General features: G+C 56.1%; 1 protein-coding gene across 1 annotated transcript in view; it reads right to left on the bottom strand.

Moving 5' to 3' along the window:
• Window positions 1-21,682, bottom strand: part of ASB2 (ankyrin repeat and SOCS box containing 2) — a 43,368-nt gene that overhangs the window by 658 nt on the left and 21,028 nt on the right. Inside the window, exons 3-9 of the mRNA XM_077780885.1 lie at window positions 21,289-21,378; window positions 18,116-18,282; window positions 17,191-17,346; window positions 14,605-14,850; window positions 11,545-11,731; window positions 3,185-3,648; window positions 2,243-2,512 (exon numbers count right to left, since the gene is read on the bottom strand). Of these exons, the coding sequence (XP_077637011.1) occupies window positions 2,243-2,512; window positions 3,185-3,648; window positions 11,545-11,731; window positions 14,605-14,850; window positions 17,191-17,346; window positions 18,116-18,282; window positions 21,289-21,378 (1,580 nt within the window). The remainder of the gene's footprint in view (window positions 1-2,242; window positions 2,513-3,184; window positions 3,649-11,544; window positions 11,732-14,604; window positions 14,851-17,190; window positions 17,347-18,115; window positions 18,283-21,288; window positions 21,379-21,682) is intronic.

Genomic DNA, 21,682 nt, shown 5'->3' with positions numbered 1-21,682 from the left:
GGGGGGGGGGGGGGGGGGGCAGCCGCTGGGGCCTTCCTGCCAGGCTCCGCCCCTGCCTACTGAAAAGATCTGGCAAAGCGCTTCCCCCTAGTCGCCCCTCCTTGATCTGCAACAGCCCAAGGCAGTAGCGAGGGTGGGAACAAACCCATTTCACAGGTGAGGACTTCCCGGAGGAGGCACCTGGAACCGGATCCGCCCTCCCCCTCAGTCTTGAGCTCCTTCCTCTGTATACACAGCCCACCCCTCCCCGCTGCACAGCCTTAGCAAGGAGTCAGGGAGTTCGACCTCTCAAGTGCCCCCGTGCATGGCATTAGGCTCTGAGCTCTGGGGGTGCAGAGAGGCCAGGGTGGGGGCAGGGACAGGGCACCTCCCCACATGTGCCCAAATCCCACTCGGCTGCTGCCTCCTGGGAGTCCTCCTGGGATACCTCACACAGTGGAGGTTTCTCAGCTGAGGGGGAGGGGGGAGGGAGGCCCAGGGATTGATGTGTCCAGTAATAGGGCAATTTATTTCAGTTCTGGGCACAGGGTCGGGCACAGGTAAGGTGTGTGTTGAATCGGAGAATGCCACTCATTCGTTCAAGAAACACATGCTGACCCCTTCGCCGCCTGGCCCCGTGGTCCCGGCCAGGGACGATCGGGACGCGGAGGGGACGTGGGAACAACAGCAGAGACGCCCGGGGTGAAATGCCATCCAGATCCATTTCTGGCTGCCTGGTGTCACCTAGGACAGAGCCTCCCCTCTGGGAAGCTCAGTCCCTTTCTCCACTGCATGAAGACTGAGCGTGTGGGGAGGAAGCCTCAAGGCCACCGGTGAGCAGAGGTCAGGGCCACCAGGGCTGGGCCACCAGGGCTGGGCCGCTGGCCTGGCAGCCTTCGAAGACCCTGGGGCTCCCACCGCCTCTTAGGGCCTCTGTCTGCCCTCTGTTCGGTATAATAATGTCCACATCACAGCATCAAATGAAAAAGCTTGCGGGGCGCATCCTATAGATGGAACGTGGGCTTTAAAGGTACCCAGATGGGGGCGCCTGAGTGGCTCAGTCGGTTAAGCGTCCGACTTCGGCTCAGGTCATGATCTCGCGGTTCGTGGGTTCGAGCCCCACGTCGGGCTCTGTGCTGACAGCTCAGAGCCTGGAGCCTGTTTCAGATTCTGTATATCCCTCTCCCTCTGACCCTCGCCCACTCACGTTGCCTGTCTTTCTCTCAGAAATAAATAAAACATTAAAAAATAAAATAAAGTTACCCAAATAGACACTGGTTACGAACTATTCGTTCTAGCTGTTAATGTTTATGGCACACCGAAGGGTTCTGCACATTTGTCCCTGGGACTAGGTCTCATGAGGGATCACCCTTCTCTAGGAAGGGCCGAGGGGGACTGGGCAGGGTGGGGCCGACATCTCAGCGTGTACTGCTCCAGAGTCCTCGAGAGGCTGAGGACCACCGCGGTAGCCCCCAATTATTCACAAAGTCAGTGAATGTTTAGAGAGCATTAGCGCTGTGCCTTGATGAGTGGGCAAGTAAGTCACTACCACCGTCTCCTGTCGCTGCTCCGATAACCCCATCAAGGGTCCAATTCAAGTGCTTCCCAGGCATTTGTGCAAATGAAAAATCCTACAGTGCGTTTGGGTCCACGGGGGCCCGGGGATCCAGGAGGAAGGCGGCAAGAGAGAAGTCGGGCACTGGGGCGTGGGGCACCTGGACGGTCAGTGGACAGGCCACAGTGTCGCTCCAGGCGTGGCCCGTGGACCAACAGCAAGGGGGCCACCTGGGAGCACGCTGAAGCGCAGCCCTGCCCCAGACCTGCTGAGTCAAAATCTGCATTTCTAACCAAACACCCAGGCGCCTTGAATGCACTTTATGTCTGAAATGCGGGGGACCACCCCTCCCCTCCACCCCGCCTCCCTGCCTCAGGGGCTCACAAGTCCCAGGATGCCTGGTGAGCTAGAACCGCTTAAAACCTGCTAGATTTGGCAGAGAGACGCTGAGTTTGGTCAAACTTAGGTTTGAATCCCAGCTCCGCCACCAGCTAGCCGGGAGGCCCTGGCTCAGATGACATCCTCTCTCTGAGGGCCAGCCTTCTGTTCACGGGACAGAGTCATGGAGATCCTCTGTGTGACATGCATGCAGCACAGAGCTCGGCAGGGAGCGGATGCTCATTAAATGTCGGTAACAGTCACAAGCCCCGAATCCCTGGCCTGCGTAGGGCAGGGTGACCCGCCAGTAGCAGCGGCCGCGGCCCCTACCTGCCTTCTCCTTGATGACGGCCCAGTCCTCGAAGCTGTCGATGTGCTCCTTCAGCCGCGAGCAGAGATGCACGTTGCCTACATAGTCCAGGAGGATGTCGATGATGGGCCCTGCCCAGCGGCTCATCTCCGGGGCAGACAGGATCTCACAGAACTGGAAGACATCACACACGGCTGCCAGCGCGCCCAGGCCCCAAGGCAGGGCCTCTGTGGGCACATCTGTCCGGGGCCCCCAGGCCGGGGCGGGCAGGGGTGTATGGACGCCGGTCGCTGGGCACGCCCCTCTTCATCAACACAGCCTCAGCGGCCAAAAGTGAGAGGCAGGCGGCCTGACAACTCGGGGTTATTTTTTACGAGAATTAAGGTAATATAAACATAACCTTCTTTGCACATAGCGAGTGGCCCGGAAACGATTCCCATGAGCCGCTACACTGATCTCTAAGAGAAGGGTGTTTCTCGCCTCCTCTTCTTTTCAAGTTCTGGCTTTTTTTTTTAATTGTTGAGACAGAGAGAGCTAGAGCACGAGTTGGGGAGGAGCAGAGAAAGAGGAGGCACAGAATCTGAAACAGGCTGCAGGCTCTGAGCTGTCAGCACAGAGCCCGACGCCGGGCTCGAACCCACGACCCGTGAGATCATGACCTGAGCCGAAGTCGGTCGCTTAACCGACTGAGCCACCCAGGTGCCCCCAAGTTCTGGCTTTTTAAGTCACCACCACGGACAGGTCCTGCCTCCAGGTCCCTCTTTGCAACCTCCTCTGCTCTTAGCCAATCTGCTCTCACCTCCATCCCCATCCGGGTCATTCAGCATCCTATGCCAGGCGGCGGGATGGACCCCTCCGTCTCACGCATCCCCCTTCCACCGTGGTTTCCTTAAACCCCCCAAGGCCAGGGAGCAGACACAGGATGGAACTGTTCCTGTGAGCCACTGGGCCCCGCTGCNTGCCGTACAGGCACGAGAAGCAGGGCTCGCCGTCGCAGCCGAGGTCCATGAGGAACTTGAGCAGCGACAGGTACTTCATGGCGAACATGATGGTGGCGGGGAAGGCGGTGGGGTGCGTGGCGATGTAGGCGTCGATGTCGGCGCCGTGGTCCAGCAGCAGCTGCATGGTGCGCAGGCAGCCGTGGCGGATGGCCACGAGCAGGGGGCTGATGACGTCGCGGTTGGGGTCGGCGCCCGCGAGCAGCAGCAGCTCGGTGGCGTACACGTTGTTGTTGACCACGGCGAAGTAGAGCGCCGAGCTGCGGCGGTCCTCGTAGAGGCGCGCGCGTTCCGGCGCCAGCGGCGCGTTCACGTCGAAGCGCGCGCCCAGCAGCGCCTCGAGCACCTCGTCGTGGTTGCGCTCGGCCGCCAGGTGCAGCGGGCTGATGCCGCTACGGCGCACGCGCGTGCGGCTGGTCACCGGCAGNGGCAGCCCCCCCAGCAGGGGGCTCTGAGGGTCCAGGCCGGGCCACTCAGGACTACCGTGCGGGGAGGCCGTGTGGCCCACCAGCAGGGGGCGCCGGGGAGCCAGCCAGTCTCCCAATGACCTCTCTGGGGGGAGGATGGGTCTCCCCGCTTTACAGATCGGGGAAACCGAGGCTCAGAGAGCTTCCACCACCTTCCCGAAGTCACAGAACCGGGAAGGGGTGGGGCTGGGCTTCACTCTCAGAACCCATAGCCTCCAAAGTCCTAGTTCTAAAAACCCTCAGCCCGACTGGACTGTGGCTTCAAGAATTTCCTGCTGACTTTGGGGCGCCTGGGTGGCTCAGTCGGTTAAGTGTCCGACTTTGGCTCAGGTCTTGATCTCACGGTTTGTGGGTTCGACCCCCGCGTCAGGCTCTGTGCTGACAGCTCAGAGCCTGCAGCCTGTTTCAGATTCTGTGTCTCCCTCTCTCTCTGACCCTTCCCTGCTCATGCTATCTCTCTCAAAAATAAAACATTTTTTAAAATTTTTTTAAAAAAAGAATTTCCTGCTGACTTATGTCAGGGTGAGGAATGTTCCCCATTCCCAGCTCATTCCCTGACGGAACTGACTGGAAGGCCCACAGACCTAATGCAGGAGGCAGTGGAGCCCGTGGTGAAATTCGGAGCTAAGAGTGTGGCACCTGCCCTGCCTGGGGGGTGGGGGTGGGGAGGGGACAGTGACAGTCATATCCGAGAGCTCCCTGTGTGCGGGGAGACAGCTAAAGGATTTACAAACACATTTTGGTTTAATCTTTTCAACAACCCACAAAGTCCATCTCATTATTCCTAGTTTGCGGATGAGAAAGATGGAGGCTCAGAGAGGCTTGTCCAGGTCATATATCGGGAGAGGCAAACCAAGAAACGTACCCTCTTCCTACCCCAGGGCTGAGCCATCCTGCATCTCTGTGGAGCAGCCAGGTCCTGGGGGACACGCGGGGATGAATGTATTTGGCCCCCACCATCCTGCTCTAGGCCATTCTGCCCTTGGTGGCCACAAAGTCCCTTCCCCTCTCCTGTGAGTCTCAACACCTCTTTCCCTGAAGCCTAACTCGAGTCTCTCCCAAGCTCTCTGCCTCGCCTGCGGCCTGGGGAGGGTCGGTCAGGTACTGCCGAGGCTGGAGATTCCTGTGAGCCCTGGCTCTGCTCTCTCCTGAATCAGGCCCTGCATTAATCTATTATATCTTCCCCGTAGCCCGATGAGCTAGCATTTGTACTATCTTAGTTTACAGATGAGGAAACAGAAGCCCAGAGAGGGTATGTGACTCATCCAGTAAGTGATGGAGCCAGGATCTGAACCTAGGCAGCCTGAGTCCCCAGACCACACTCTCGGGCACTGCTTGCTATATGTCTTGTGTAGCGGCCAAGGTGACAGCCAATATGTCAGAGTTTGGCATCACAATGCATTACCTTGCCTGCCCCGTTTTACCTTCCTTGCAGCCCTGTGGGATAGCAGGTCTGTGATCTTCCTTTTGACAGACGTGATTCAGAGAGAGGAAGCAACTCATCAAAGGTAGTAAGGCAATCCTGAGGGCTCTCGACCCCTTGTTTTACTCTCTTCCCCTACACCACCGCCACCTGCAAGAACAGGCTTCCGCCATGGACCCTAATCCATCCAGTCCCTGCTGACAGGTGACCTCCCGGTCCCCTGTGGCCACCAAGGAGGTGGCCTTGGTGGGGCAAGCAGGTGCCGCCCAGCCCATTCCCATGCCTCTCTGCCTCCTGGCATGCTGGCTTTGGGCTTCCTGGAAATCTTCTGCCAGTGATCTCCTGCTAGGATCTCCTTGGAAAGTAGTATTATTGTTAGTGACGCCGTGTTTGCCTGAAATCTGCCTCTAAAACCTCAAAAGGAAATTCACACACCCAGGGGGGCTAATTGCCTCCTAATTTCTATTTGTGCAGGCGCAGGAGGCCTGACCCCACTCTGTAGAGGTGCTGGTCAAAGGCAGGGCTGGGGCCTCGCCTTGGACCACAGCCATCGCCAACAAATGCTCCCTGACATCCGTGGCGCGCCCGAGCCCGGGAGAGAACAGCGAGAGACACTGCCCTGGGGCCGCTGGCCAGATGGGGCGGGCATCCCCGGCCGGGGCACAGCTGGCCTCCAGCAATCCCTGCCCAACCAGGGGAAAGTGGCAGGAATGTGGGAACATGACCAGACGTCGCCTACAGTCCCAGAAGCGTCATCTTAATAACACAGTAAAATCGAAGTATGCTTCTGTAGGCCTTCGCGGGACAGGAGATCAGCCTGTTCCCCACCCCGTCCCATATTACAGGGGGTGAAACTGAGGCCCCAGGCATGGGGTGAGGAAGAGAGTGAGATTGGATTGGAGGCAGAGGGCAAAGCCAGGGCAGAATGTGGGGGTCCAGAATTCCCAGGGCCGGGCCTTGCCATGATGCCCGGCTCCCCCAGCCCCAGAGCGTAGCCGGTTGGTGGCCCTGCCACAAATCATCACTTCTTTCCCCCAGCCCGTGTTGTGGGACAGAGGGCTGGAGGATACAGGGGTGACCCCATTAGAAGGTCTGGAGCCTCTCTGCTTCTCGCATGGACAGGTCCTGGGGCCACAGCGCTCAAAGCAAACCTCATGAGGAGGAACAAAGCTGCCCTCTGCCCGCTAGAAACCTTGGTGTCTTGGAGGCCAGGTTCCTTGTCCCCCACCCCCTTTCCCGGGGCAAGAGCCACACCTACCAGCTTTAAGCCCTGAGACCAGACCAGACCCACCTCAGGGCTATTTCAAGAAGGCCTTAGAGCAGCAGCTGGGAAGGTGACCTTGGACCCCAGTCACCATAACTGCCCCCCTGCCTTGTTTCTGGGACCCACCAGGAACTGAATCCAACTTTCTCTGTCCCAGCCAGCCGCACTGCCTTTCCTCCAGGCCCTCGGTCCCCACCCAGGATTCTAGTTTCCTCAAGGCTATTGCTCTGACTCCGGTGTCCTGCCTGAATTTTAGCCCAGTGATAGGGAACAGAGCAGAGAGCTTCGAGTCAAAGCAAGCTGCCCCTGGCAGTGTGGGGTCCCGCAGGGGGCTGTGGACCTGGATTACCCCATCAGTGCTGTCTGTCAGTGTTGGGCCATCTGGGGCCTGTAACTCAACCTCTCTGAACCACATCTGTAACAGACAGGAAATTAATCACAAGAGTGATGATGACAGTGATGATGACAGCTACCCTTGATGGAGCCCCTGTCAATTGTTGGGAGCACTCTACCCTCCTAAATAATATTGCTCAGCATCTGCTCTGTGCTGGGCACCATTCAAGGTACTTTCCCTCATTCACCTCATTTATCCTGGAAATGACCGTGTGAGCTCAGGATTTGACCTCATTTACTCATCTTAACCCAGCGAGATGGGATCGCTGTGCCCAGGTTACAAAACACAGTTTAATGATACCTTTCCCTGGGGCTGCTCTTCAGGATAAAATGAGATCACTCAAGTAGCAGGGACCCCATAAATGGTGGCCGTTGGTGTCCTGACTGCCATGGTGACTGACTGCTGTGTGCTTCCCCTGCACGCCCAACGCTCGGGCATCCCGGGTCATGAGGTCACGATGGCATGACCTTCGCCAGCGTTGGGTGTCATGTGACTGGGGACTAGACCTTCGCAGGGAACCAGTCACCCACAGACAGCTTAGGTGCCAAAACCATGGGGCTGCGCTGTCATGATCCTGCTGTGTGTGTGTGTGTATGTGTGTATTTTGGTGGGGAGAGATTACCTCCTCTCTGAGCCCAGGCAATGCTCATACTGGAGCCAGAAAAGAGTCCGCCAGTGGGGAATCTGCCTTTGGGCATTCCCAAGGGCACAGTGGGACTATTGCCCACGAGGGATCCTTCTAGAAGGATGTGTAACAGCTTGTCCCTGAGGTGCTAGGAGCTGGAGCAGGGGAGCAGCTCCTCCATGAAGGAGGAAGAGCCAGAACCCAGCAGCATCAAGTGCCCTGCTGCGTGGAAGGGAGCGGCGGGGTCTCTGGGCCTTCGGAGAATGAAAGTTTGGCGAGGCTGCAAACCCCAGCTCTTCCTCAGGGCTCGGAGCAGCTCAGGGTATCTCCGCAATGCAGAGGACTTGGCCCTGTCATCCAGGGCCTGATCCAGCAGATCTAGGGATGCACCCAGGAATAGAGCAGGTGATCCACGTACCCCGCCTGGAGAAACTCGGACGCAAACCTTCATCATTTTCCTCCAGAAGACGCAGGCAGTAAACTGGTTTCCAGGGGCAGAAGGGAGCCGGTAAAGGTCCCACCAGTTGTTCTGTGAGGCCTGAGCTCTGGGCCCCAGATTCCCTTTTAATTAATGGGGATACTAACTTGCTCGTGAATGTGCCTTATAATCTGCATTTTAATTTAATGTGTTAAATGTTCTCTATTTTCCCTCCTCCCCCCAAAAGTTTTAAGTGGCTTGCAAAGGTAATATAAATTGGAAGTTAAAGACAAAGAATAGTTGAAAACAGGGCCTCAGATGTGAGGCCCAACAGGCAAGTCTCTGTTAAATGCCAGACGCAAAACGGACGCTAAGAGAATGACTCTGACCCACAGCGCACAGTGAAATCATCCCGGCAGCTTTTAGAAACCCTGAGGCCCCAGCGCAGGCTGCTCACATCAGACTCTCTGAGGGTGAGTGAGGCCCAGACATCAGGGTTTTTAGAGCCCTTTGGTGAGGGTGTGTGTGTGTGCCAGTGTGTAGCCAAGTCTGAGAATCTCTGGTCTCATTACTATTTTAAATTCAGCTTAAAAGATGCATGGGGCATCTGGTCTTGTCTAACACAAACCATTTCTTAAAAAATCTGTCATTGGTGGGGCACCTGGGTGGCTCAGTCAGTTAAGCGTGCGACTTCGGCTCAGGTCATGATCTCACCGTCTGTGAGTTCGAACACCGAGTCGGGCTCTGTGCCGACAGCTCAAAGCTTCAGACTTTGTGTCTCCCTCTCTCTGTCCCTTTCCCACTCATGCTCTGTCTCTCTCTCTCTCTCTCAAAACTAAACAAATAAAAATATTAAAAATTTTTTAAAAAATCTATCGTTGGTGCTGAGCTTTAATCTCCTAAGGTGCCTCTGCTAAACTGGAGATGAAATATAAGCTAAAGCCATGCCTGAATATCACAGCCTCTGGTTGAATGTGCTGTAGGGACAGCACCATCTGGGGACCACGGAGACCAGCTGCCGGGCGCTGCTTGCCGCGCTGCAGGTGGGCAGGGCAATTTGGCTGGTGGCTGAGTGCGGTCGCATCAAATCCCTGGGCGGCCTATGGGAGGTCAGCGTGGAGGGGGCGCTAATGCCACAAGCCCAAGGGGCGAAGTGCCCAGGGCTTGATGGGCCATGAACCCTGCCAGGTGGCGGAAGCTTCTGGGAACACGGCTTGAAACCTTTGTTGAGGGGCGCCTGGATGGCTTANAACAGCCCTCAAAAGTGGCCTGGCCCCTCTCAGTCTTGGGGAGCAGAAGAAAATGGGGCCGGGGAATGGAGGGTGGGTAACCAGGGAAATCGCTTCGAGAGTCATGAATCCAAAGCAGATTTGGGGGCAGGGGGTGCACGAACCGTCCCTATAAGAGGTTCCGGAGAGGACCGGCTGTGCTCCCTCGTCATCCTTAGGCACACCCAGTGCTCTTTCAACCTCTCCTCCAGCTGGGGTCAGACTGCCAACATCCGGTCCCCTTGAGGCATCCGGGTGTGACTAAAGGATGCCAAGGGACAGTCCCCGTTCAGCCACTCTCTGGCAAACCACTTCCCATCTCTCTCCTCTGCAACATCAGGGGTTGTATTACATCATTGATTCCCCCCGAAGGTGTAGATGGGCTGTATCTGGTTGGCTCAGGAAGCTTTTCAAAGGTAGAGCTTAGCCCCCCACCCTCTCCCCTGAAGATTCTGGTTTAGTGGTTCTGGGATGTGTCATTTAACAAATGGCCCAGAGTGACTGTGCTGTACAGGCCAGTATGGGGATCCTGTGGGCCCAGAGAGTCCAGCCCCTTCCCTCTCTTGTGTTCTTTGGATCTCTCCCTCCAAGATAAGCCATATTTATTTCTGGGCCAGAAAAGAAATGACATGTCATGCCCATTCACCACTGCCTGATTTGGTGCCTACTTCCATCTCTTGGTTTAACTAAAAAATGATGGTTCCTCCTACCTGGGAGAGAGTGAGCACAGACTTACTGGGTATCTGCTGTGTACCTGGCACTCTGCTGGGTGTTTCATTTCCATTCCATAGCCGCGTATATCCATTTCGCTGGCCCTAACTACAACCCCATGAGACATCTGTAACTCTCGCCCAATTCTGAGGTTCAGAAAGGTTAAGCAACATGCCCAATGGCTTCAGCAGGAATTTGAACCCAGACCTCTGTGCCTTGCAACCTGCTCTGTGGTCCAGAGAAGGCAGGGTCTCCTCTGCGCATGTATCCATGGGAGGGGGGTCAGGGGTATGGGGTGGAGAGGGCATCTTTGGTTGACCACATATGCAGATGGCCTGCAGACAGGGCCTGGGGTTGTGGGGGTCTGTCTCTTCGTCTCCATTTCATTCTCTGGGATGTCACTCTCACCCCCTTTCTCTCTGCCTTAGCAAACACAGCCAGGACCCCCCACTACCCGCCTACCCCTGCCAATGTGGACAATCTGTGTTTTCCTCTTTTTTCTCTGCCTGCCGGCAGGCTGTGTTTCCCAAAGTGTGTCATCTGGGCTACACGGGATGGAATTTCATGTAAAAAGCTTTTTTTTTTTAATCAATTGTAAATTGGAGATTTTAGCAATTTAGTAGTGTGATGGCTGTTTCTTTTTGAAGACAGATTCATTTTAAGTACCAATGTCTTCAGAAGAAAATACTCAGCAATGAGAGCAGAGATGCCTACGATCAGGGAGAAAGTGGGTGAGTGGTCAGAGTTGGGAAAGCACTAGTTGAGTGGGAACTGCTGAGCCCTGGTGTCCTTCCAGAACAGTGGGGGGCTTCTGCCTCCTTGGTGAGGCTTCCGTGACCCCAGCAGCTAGTGGTGGTGCCAGTGCACGTTTAACAACTGGCCCTTGGGGAGCAAAGGGGGCCCCTGATATGTTGCATCCGCCAACTTCCGTGGTGTAAATTCTCCTACCATGGCCAATTTCAGGCTGCCCGTGCGCACAGTTGGCTTCCGTGAGCAGGTTCAAGCCGGCTCTAGGGCACCTCGGCCTCTGCCCCGTTAGTGCCTCTCCCCTAGGACTCTGCCCTGGAGTCCAGCCCTTCACGCTCTCATTTTGTTGTGAGTTTCTGTGTGTGTGTGTGTGTGTGTGTGTGTGTATGTCTTCCCTCCCACAAGATCACTCCCTGAGAACTTAAGCTTCTCCCGTCCTGCTCAACGTGCCCAGCATAGAGTAAGCGCTCAATAAAGCCTAGCTACTATCATTGGCACTATTCGTGTTATTGTAAATTTGGTACTATTCGGATTATTGTATGTATCCCCTACATGCTTGCTAACGGCCTGAGAGGTTATCTTTTTTATTTATTTATTTTTTAAGTAGGCTCCATGCCCAGCGTGGGGCTTGAACTCATGACCCTAAGATCAAGCATCGGATGCGCTACTGACTGAGCCAACCAGGCGCCCCCTCAGAGGTGATGTTTGCACCCCCACCAGACTCGAATCTGGCCCCGCCGAGTGCCATTCCTGGGGATGGCGACATTCGTAGCAGGTCAGTTCTCGCCATCTGCACAGTGTATGACCTTGGGCAAGTCCCTCGACCTCTCTGTGTCTTAGCTCCCTCAGGTGGCGAAATGAAGGTCATAGTCTCTACCTCCAAAGGCTCGGTGAAAGGATTGTTAACAGGAGTTAGAGAGCGAAGTAAGCGAATCAGGTGACACGCTCGAGCTGGCCGGCTACCGGCTAGCCTCCTCCTGTCCACGCTGACCCTCCCCGCGCCCCCCAGGGCCCGGGCTGACCTGTAGTTGCCCTTCCTGGAGGCGATGTGCAGCGGGAGCATGCCGTCCTTGTTGGCTTTGTTGGCGTCGGCGCCCTGCGACAGCAGGAACTCCACCACATCCACGTGCTCATTCTTGCAAGCCTCGTAGAGGGCGGACGCGTTGTCGCTGGCCTGCGTGTTGATGTCGGCGCCTGGCCAAGGAGAGGCACGTCAAGGAGCCGTCACTGTCAAGCACTGTGCCCACCACCGTGGCGCGTTGGATCACGTAACAATGACTCTTCTTTCTGCAACGGTGACGCTGGAGAGAGGGCGCCCTTAGAAGCAAACCGCTGCCTCGATGATGCCGGCATTTCCTGAGCACCTACTACGTGCCAGGCACCATGGTTTACGGGAGCTCTCTCTCTTTGAATCCATGCAATCTGTCACGACTCTCATCTGCGTATTGCAGACAGGGACCATGAAGCACAGAGGAGCTACGCAGCTGGCCCCAGACCACCCGGCTCACAAGTGCAGGGCCGAAACCTGAACCCAGGGGGTCTGACAGCAGAAGCCCCCTGCAGATGGTCTGAAGGCAGAGGCCATGCTCTTTCCCCTTCGCTCCATGTGAAAGGATCCAGGCCCTGTTCTGAGGAAGCCTCGCAGCTCTAAGAGTGTGCAGAGCCCCCCTAATAAAGAAAGACCCCAAGAACTTTAGTAATTGGGATTTGTTCTTCTGTGCCCTCCACAGCAAGGAGTGAGAGAGGGATTGCTTCCCGTCCCCTCTGAAGAGGGCGCTACAGCGTGCTTAGAGGTAAGGACTCAGGGACAAAACCCATCAGCCTCACCTCCTACATCTTCCCCATCTCCTGCTGGTAATGGAGAGACCTATGGGTTTCTCTGCAAAACGAGGCACAGTCTCTTCACCAGTCCCTCCTTATTCTGGAAGGAAATAGAGCTGAGGCAGGAGGGAAATGTCAGTAAGGGCTGAACTCAAAAGCATCTGTTAACCACAGCTCTGGTCTGCCGGGGCATTCTGCTTATCTCAGGCTTTCTGGCAATTTTCAGTTTCAATAACTGCTTTCTGGCCTAGTGGAAAGAGCACCGGCTTTTATGAGAGATGAGAACTAGCTGGGGTTTCTGTTTCATGGCTTGCAAGCCCCGTGGCCTCGGGCAGCCCTCAGGGGCCACGCTCTTCCCATCTGTTGACCAAGATGAAGAGGACCTACTAGTCAGGGTTACTTTGAGAAGATAAAAATACATCAATATCTGCTATGGACTGGGCGTTTGTGTCCCCTCAGAATTCCCAGTGGAAACTGGATCCAGAGCAATTGTGTTAGGAGAAGGGGCCTTTGGGAGGTGCCCAGGTGATGAGGGTAGAGTTGTCATGAGTGGGGTTAGTTAGTCCTCTTACAAAGGGGACCCTCAAGAGCTGCCTTGCTCCTTCCACCATGTGAAGACCCAGTGAGAAGGTGGCTGTCTACGAACCAAGAATAGGCTCTCAGCAGACACCGAATCTGCCGCACCTTGATCTTGAACTTCCCAGCCTCTGGGACTGTGAGAAATAACCACCTGGGGCCTGTAAGCCCCCCAGTCTATGGTGTTCTGTTGCAGCGGCCCAAACAAACTAAGACAATCTCCCTGCACGGTGCCGGACACAGAGAAGGTGCTCAGCAAAGCTCCGGTTCTCCAGGATGGAAGGACCGGGGCCCAGAGTCTGGTTCTGCCCCTCACCCTGAGGGAAAGGCAGGGAACAGCTCTACGCTCTTGAAGTCAGGCTCTCGGGAAGCCTGGACCCCGCCGGCAAAGCCGCCCGCTCTCACAAGGAAAATATTTGGCCTTGAAAATGGACTCGGCCCACAAAGGGAGCAAGACCCTGACTCAGACTGTCGGCGGGAGGGCTGGACAGATGTTCAGAGCTGGCCGGCCCCCCTTGGCGGCTGAGCACCCCGCCCTTTGCCCAGCCTCCTTGCCTGGGCTCCCAGGACCTTGCCTGCCCCCCTTTGTTCTCAAGCGGGTCCGTCCAGATCTGTCCCTGGCGGCAAGGAAGTGCCCTGGGTTTGTTTTCTCAACTGCTTAGGCACGTGCTGAGTTAGTGGATGTTTATCCAAGCCAAGTCCCACGATGGTAATTCTCGAGGCCTGGGGTAGCATGGCCAAGGGCAAGCGGCGTGCAGTTTGGAGGCAAATGCATGTGGTTGGAATCCAGGCTCTGATGTGAGCAGTCATTTAACCTCTCTGAGCCCCAGTCTCCTTATCTACTGAATGGGATCAGGACACTCCCCACCGTGTACGCTGCAGAGAAAACCCATCAGCCCACCCCGTGTTCATGCTTAACACAGTGGGACTTCAACTCAGCCCGAGGGTCTGGCTTTCTCCTGGCCTCTCAGTTGGGGGGGAGGGAGGTTCACCTCCCATGGAGAGAGAGAAAAGAAATCGAAGGTGTTTTTGGGGCGGCGGGGGGTAGGGGGGGAGAACAAAAAAACAAGGCTCTTCAGCGGGAAGCGTGTCTGCCATTGTCTCGGGGTCTTCTGCTCATGATGCAGGCAATGTCATTTTACTTTCTCCCGTTAAGGTGACTATGATTTTTCACAGGCAGAGAGTGCCAAGACCCGGGTTCAAATCCCAGCTCCTCCACCCCTTTGCGGTGTGACCTTAGACAAATCACTTTCCCATCCTGGTCCTCGGTTTCATCACGTGTACACTGAGGAGGTGACCTACATGTTGTCTGAGGTTCCCTCTGGCCTTGAAGTGTGACAAGGATGGAACGAGAAGTGGTTGAAGTGTCAGGAGACCAAGAGTCTGGCTCGTTCCATCGCCAGTTTGCTACGTGACTGTAAATAAGTCACTTCCCTTCCTGGGCCTCTGATTCCTCATTCGTCAAATGGGGATGTTGGGCCAGATAAGAGATGGCCTTTGTGGCCCGTGTACCGTTCCTCCCGCCCCCGGCTCGTGCCTCACTCCCCACCGAGCTTAGACACAGCCTCAGAATCCTTCTCCACGTAGGGCACCCAGAACATTCTACCCCTGCATTCTACCCCAGCTCCGCCCCTTGGCGGCCGCGTGACCCAGGGGCCCTTAGCACTCACCGTACTTGGCCAGGAACCTCAGGGCCTCCAGCTGCCCACTCTGGGCGGCCACGAACAAGGGGGTGATGCCGTAGGCGTTCTTGGATTCCACCTTGGCGCCCCTGCTCACCAGGATCTCCATGACCTCCAGGTCGTTGCGAGAAACGGACTCGTGCAGGGCCGTCCAGCCCCGGTTGCAGCGGTGGTTGGTGTCTGCGTTGTACTCCACCAGCATCCTCACGGCCCCCACGTTCTTGCGCTCGCAGGCTGCACCCCAGGCAGAAAGAAGCAAGGTGGTCAGCGGGGCGCTGGCTGGAGCCGGCCGGCCAAGACTTCATTCATTGATTTATCCATTCACCCATTCACTCATCCGACGTTCATTCAACAAACAGCCTCTGCGTCTGTACTGATCGGTGCCTGCCTTTGACCCCGGACACGCACCTAAAATAGTAGCACTACTGACAGCGGCCATATTTGCTGGTGTCTGTGGCGCAGATTCTGTGGCACGCACTCTGTTCGAAGCACTTCACGTGGCCATCTAATATACTTCTCCCAATCACCTTTAGAGGATGTAGCGCCAGGAGCCCAACAGAGGCTCCCCACAGAGGAGGAAAATGAGGCACAGAGACGTGAAGCGACTTGCCCAAGGGCACACAGAGAGTGGCAGAACAGGGATTCCAACTCAGGCCATCAGGCCCAGAGTCTCTGTCCCGTGGAATGTTCCAGGGTATCCCTAACTCCTCTCCCTCTCCAGTGCTCCCTGCTACAGTCCTCTACATTGTCAGAGCCAGAAGAGGTGGGGAAGCCAGCAGTGCCTTATTCCTGCTCAAAACCCTTTCTCAGAGGCTACACACTGAAACTGAGGTAAAATGTGTCTTCTGCATACAGCTTGTCTTCTCACTCTGCCCACACCTCCCTCTTACGCCTCATTGCTTCTACTTTTTTAATGTTTATTTTTTTGAGAGAGAGACAGAGACAGAGCATGAGCAGGGGAGGGGCATAGAAAGAGGGAGACACAGAATCCGAAGCAGGCCCCAGGCTCCGAGCTGTCAGCACAGAGCCCGATGCGGGGTTCCAACCCACGAACTGCGAAATCATGACCTGAGCGGAAGTTGGACGCCTAATGGACTGAGCCACCAGGCACCCCCAGCCTCATTGTTCTCTAGAACTTAAATGCACCGTTGGCTCTGGTCCAGGGTTATCACTAGGGAGGCTGCTGGGTTCCTGTCTAAACTAACCACTTCTTCGAGTCAGGCAGGGGTGAGGGTAAGAATGGAAAGGGGGCTGCCTGGGTAGAGTTTCAAACGGGACCCCAGGCAAAGCTCCCCACCTCTCAAAGCTTTGGTATTCTCCCCTGTAAACCAGAGATAATAAAACTTTCCTGAGAGGATCTTGTAAGAGCCCTGGGTGAGGGAGTACGTGGAACATTCTAGCAAAGTATTTGGCACGTGGGAGAAGTGCACTTAGCACCAGGGCCCAAGCCTCGGCTGAGAATTGCCCAGCGTCAGGGAAGCTCTCTCTGGGCAGCTTGGCCTCTAGGTGATGGCTCAGGTAGGTGCCCAGGCAGACGTAGCTTCTGGAATCACTTCTGTTCTGGGTCTACAATGGACCCAGTTACCAGCTGCCAGGTCCCTGCCTCCCATGGGGATATTCCAGGTGCTGGATACCAGTTGCAGGGGAAAGCGAGGATCTCTGTCATTTTTCCAAGTGTAAAGGCCCGATCATATTTGTATTTGCAAGAGCCGAGGCTGATCACTCAAGCCTGTAGGCGTGTACTGGGTGCTTTATGATGTCAAGCTCAGGGTGTGGTGCTGGCAACCTGCTCCCTCCGTTCGAATCCCAGGTCGGCCCCTTGCTAGAATATGTGAAATCCTGGGTGACTTATTTCATGTCTCTGTGCCTTAGGTCCCCATCTATAAAATGGGGATACCTCCCGTGTAATGCCTGTCTCATCTGTAAAGAGGTAGTAGAGTTAAATTAAGGAACAGTGCCCGGCACGGAGTAAACACTGGTAAATACCAGCTATTAGGATTGTTCAGATTTTGACTCTGGGTGCTTGCTAGAGGCTCCAGTGTCCCTGGATGATGTATTAAATGAGCTCGGCTAAGTCTCTAGTTTGTTTTAAACGTCCCAGAGGTACGCATTTGCTTTCATACCTCTTTGCCTCTGCCTGTGCTGTTCCCTCTGCTTGTCCAGCTGGAAACAGCCCTCCGTTCCGGCTCAGCTCAGGCACCCCCTTTTGTGGTGCTCCCCCCCCCCCAGAGCTCCCCCTGATGCTCCCAGGTGCGTCATGCCAAGCTCGTCGTTGCCACTAGGCGGCTGTTTCTTTGTCTGTGTGTCTCTGCCCACCGGGCCGGGAGAGCGCCTGGGCACAGACGGTATCTTTTTGTTTCTGGGCCCTTGGCGCTCCTCGGTGTGCCTGGCCCACGGGAGGACCTGGGTAGTATGGCCCGAGTTCAGTTACAAGTTAGACATCGGCCCTTCACAGGAGCCCCCTGGCTGGGAGAAGGGGGCTAGGGAGGGACATACACACTTTGGGAGCAATGCTCCAGATTGCCCACCTCCCCTCTGGACCTTCCCCAGGGAAGCCCACTGCGGGGGGCTCACCTTTGTAGAGCGGGGTCTCTCGGGACTTGTTGGAGATGTCAGGCTCGGCCCCAGCCTGGAGGAGGAATTGGAGGCAGTCCAGGTGTCCCCTGCAAGTCGCCAGATAAAGGGCCGTTTCCTCCTGCAGGGTGCGCTGGTCGATGACTGCAGGGTATGCTGAGGAGGAGACAGGGAGTTCATGGAGGGGGAAGTGCGCCTACCTCCCCCCCACAAAGGTGGCCCGGATTTCTGCCCAGGTCCAATGACAGACCTGTGTGGCACCCACCTAAATACAACATCTATCCTCTTCGCCCTGGACTCCGTGGCTTTCATGGGGCTGTTTCTGCTTCCCAGTCATATTATCTCAGCTCAGAGGCCACCTCCTCTGGGAAGCTTTCCTTGGTTGAACCCCTCCCTCTCTGAATGACCCTGTCCTTCCCACCAGCCATGGCTGTATAACCGGCTCTGCCCTAGAGTGTGGCGGGCTGTCTGGGGCTCATGCTGCTTCTAGAACAGAGCTACCCCCTATCCCCATGTGTTACCTACCCACATGTAGCTTGGGGAGAAGGCAAGGCTCTGAGAGGAGGCATGATTTGCCCAGGTTCCCACAGCTGTGGGGGCCAGCCCTGGCGGGGGCATAGACACAGCTGCAGTAATTTTCCACACCACATCAGCCCCTGGAACATTCTGGAACAAGCTGGCAGCGGCTCTCCCAAAAGTCAGCCCTTCCCCACTCCTATTCTAGGAATTAGGCTCTCCTGTCCTGAAAGGCCTGGAGCGTGGCAGCAAGCTGGGTGGGGACAAGCCACTTTTTCCTCCCTGCTTGGTGACTTTAACGCTGCAACAGGGGTAAGAATCTTGCCTTGCACCCTCCCCCGCCTCCGCCCAAGGCTGTTGAAGCCCTGGAAAGGAAGGAGCCCTCGCCCCGAGTCCTGTCCCCACTCACCTTGCTGCAGGACCTTGAGGCAGGTCAGCTGGCCGTAGTAGGCCGCCTCGTGCAGCGGCAGCCAGCCGTCTTTGTTGGGCTCGGCGAGATTCTTCCCCACCTTGATCATGGCCTTCAAGGCCTCTTCGTCACCTTCCTTGATGGCCTTCAGCACGGGGTCCACAGGCCTGTGACAGCAAGGGGCGGGTCACTCCTCAGGACCCAGGCTAGGCAGAGGAGGGGAGGGGTAGCCTTTTTCCCAGAGGGAAGGCAGGGCTGCCGGCGGCCACGGGCAGTGCTGGCTGTGGGACCTTTCGGTCCGGCTTGCCCCCGCTGGTCTGGAACAGGTGCTCACCCCCTACAGGCAGTGTCCTCCTCAATGAGGAGAATAATCCTTCCTAAACCACATGGGCGCGCCCTGGAACTCGGCCCCGACCTTGGTCTTGACCTTGGCCCCTCCAGCTTATCCGTTCACCAGCTATCCATCAGAGCTTCCTCAAGCCTGTCAACCTCAGCCTGCAGGCCCAAATCAGCCTCTCCCTCCTCCGGTCATAAGCCCTTGTGTAACCACCGGCCTTTACATGAACAGTTATTTGATGCTGTCTGTCTCCCCCGCTGGACTGGGAGTCCCCAGAAGACAGGGACGGTGCCTTTATTTCTCTCATTTTGATGATTTCATTCTCAGGGCCCAGCTCAGTGTCTGGTCCATAACAGGTACTCATTAAATACTGAAGAAAGAAAGAAAGGAAGGAAGGAAGGAAGGAAGGAAGGAAGGAAGGAAGGAAAACTCAGAGCCCAGGAACCCCAACAATTACTTCAACCCTTCATCCCTTCTATTTCTTTCCATTTCCAAAAAGATGGCCTCTCCCCATTAGCATCTTGCTAGATTTTTGAGGGAATTTTATTTGTATCTTGCAAATAATGTATCAAAACATTCTTTGCAATAGCCTCCTTTGAGCATTTGGAAGACACACCGGCCTGTGCAAGTAAGTGTGGGGGCTCTGGTGGAGCTGGCCCGTGTTTGGCCCCCCTGCGAGCAGCCCGGGACCTGGGGCCCTTCCACGCCTTTATCTCCAAGTCTACAAGAAAGTCTGCGAGAAACGGGCCGAGACGACGCAGGTTCATTTGCTTCCACAGGTGGAAAGCGAGGGTCTCTTAGACAGAGCTCCTTGGTGGCCGAAAGAAAGTCAGGGACCCCCTCTGTCCCTGAGGCTTGCAGGGCTGCATTTCATGTTACACCTAGACCACTTCTACCAAGAGGATCCGGGCATACAGTGCCAGCCCCAGAGGGATGGACAGCTCACCCCACGGGAGTGATTTTAGTGCAATGTTCTAGCATTTACCAAGCACCTTTGGGGCCAGTTCGCAANTGTGTGGGGCTCTTTACAGTGAGCATCTTTCTGGGGTCTTCCCCCTTCCCTTCCTTGTTCTTCATCCTTCCCCCTCACCCCTAGAAATTTTAGCTGCTGAAAGACTTACATACTTGAAGGACTAATACATTTAAACCTTCCCAATTTTAAACTTCTGAATGTCTGAAAGATTTCAGGGCTAATATGAATGAAAACTTCTTTGCTACTTCATTCATTCTTTTATTCACTGAGCTCCCTTCCCTCCATCCTCGAGTCAGTGAGGACCAAGACCACTGTGAGTCCAGACCCACTCCTGGGGAATGGTCTGCACAAGTGCTCCCATTTCCCAGATGGAGGAGGTGAGACTGGAGGCAGGCTCACCCGCGTCAGGGGCAGGGTAGGCCCTGAGGGTCTGCGGAGCCGGTCCCTTTACCCTCCCAGCTGCTTCCCCCAATGTGAGCGGCACTTCCTCCTGACTCTCAGCCTCTCCGGTTATTAATAGCTTCAGAGCACAGTTGCTGGTTAATTACAGAGCCACGAGCACAATGGGTAACTGACCAGATAAGCCCTGAAGTCCCCATCACCGCCATCACTACCACCTTGGTGAGTCCTTCTTACGAGCGGCCAGAGCAGACCCTGGTGGCGTCAGGAGAAGCCCCAGTGGGGTATGTATCTGGCTCCCCTGGAAGGTCTCCCGTGGGACCCCAGCTGAAGTGGAAGAGAGGAGGGCTGGCTGTTCTCGTGGACGGGGTCCGCGGTCTCAGGAGAGCACCCCCAGGACCTGCCGCCCGGCTTGGCTCTCGTCCAGCTGTGGTGCCCCGAAGCTCTCGGGTGCACATGCTGACCGAGGCTCTAGGAGTTCAGCCAAAGCCCCGCCCGGGGGAGGGGGGAAGCGGCTGGGGGTGTCAGACCATCAGAGACAGAGGAGCTAGACAGGACCCTGGAGGCCACTCTGTCCTCTCCAACCTTCTCTCACAGAGAAGGGACATTCAGAGAGGGACAGAGACTCACAGGCACCCACCCAGGAAGGGGCAGCAGTGCGGAGACCAAAGTCTGGGTCCCCCTTTTCCAGACCATCAGAATTCCACCCACAGAACCAAGAAGTGGGGTGGCCGGGTTTGAAAAAAGCTAGGAAGAGACAAAAACACTGGCCAGTTGCATCCTCCCCTCTCTGCAACATAATTAGAGCAAGGAAATAGGGGCTCCTGTGATGGCACCCCTCTTTTGCTTTTAGCTGCTTCTGGGGTCAATACAGGGGAGCAGAGAAGGGGAAGCACAGATCTCTCTTCCAAGGACGCACCTAACCCAGCACCCTGGTGCCAGGCATACAGAGCCCCTCCTGCAGCTCACATTATTTCTAGATTTTACCACCTGGCACTGAGCAAACAAAGGCAACAAAGCAAAACAAAAACCATGGGCGTGAGCCTTGAAGATATACTCAGATATGCCCACGGTGACGCGTGGAGGGGGGAAACTGAGATAAATAGAAGGCGTGGCTGACTCATCAGCTTCAGCGCGGAGCCTCTCTGCGCTTTTGGGGTGGGGGGGTCTTAGGGCTGTCTCCCATGGGGCTGCTCCATCCCCCGGGTGCCCACGTGGAGGGCATTGCGGGGTTAATCACAAGCACGGCCCAGCTGACAGCCTTGAACTGAGTCTGTGACTGCTGAGCCCAGCTCAGCGGGAGCAGCTGGGTCTCAGGGGGACACGCCTGGGAGTGGTATGCCCGGGAGGTCCCTCCAGGGTGGCCCCCTTCCTGGGGTCCGCTTCCCCACCCCACCCCCCACCCCCACTAGCCCTAGTTGGAAGGGTGAACTTGCACGATCTCGGGGGCTGGGGGTCACTTACGCCAGCTGGGAGTTCCTGTATTTCTGCATGACCCCTTGGAACAGGCCCATGGGGCCCGAGGCGGGCGGCTTCTCGGGAGGCACAGTCGACCTGGAGGGTGTGGGGCAGGAATAGAAGAGGGAAAAATACTCTGCATAAGAGAAGCGGGTCATGGCCGGAGGCAGGGTCCAGGATGGAGGGATAGCAAGGCAGGAAAGACAGACAGACACAGGGCTCTGAACCAAAGCAGATGGCCGGGTCCTCTCTGTGTGCTGGACACAGCTGCTGTGTCTCCGGATTATTTTTGGCCCTCGGAGGAAGCCCTGGGAGATTTAAATGACCATATAAGACAACAATGAGGTTAACCTCATCCCCACCCCCACGGCCCCCTCCCCAGCCAACCACGCAGGAGGCA

Source organism: Crocuta crocuta, unplaced genomic scaffold (assembly GCF_008692635.1).
Source record: "Crocuta crocuta isolate KB4526 unplaced genomic scaffold, BGI_CrCroc_1.0 scaffold299, whole genome shotgun sequence".
In the NCBI taxonomy this organism is placed as follows: domain Eukaryota; kingdom Metazoa; phylum Chordata; class Mammalia; order Carnivora; family Hyaenidae; genus Crocuta; species Crocuta crocuta.
Note: the sequence above shows the minus strand (reverse complement) of the source record. Positions and strands in the feature narration are given on the sequence as shown.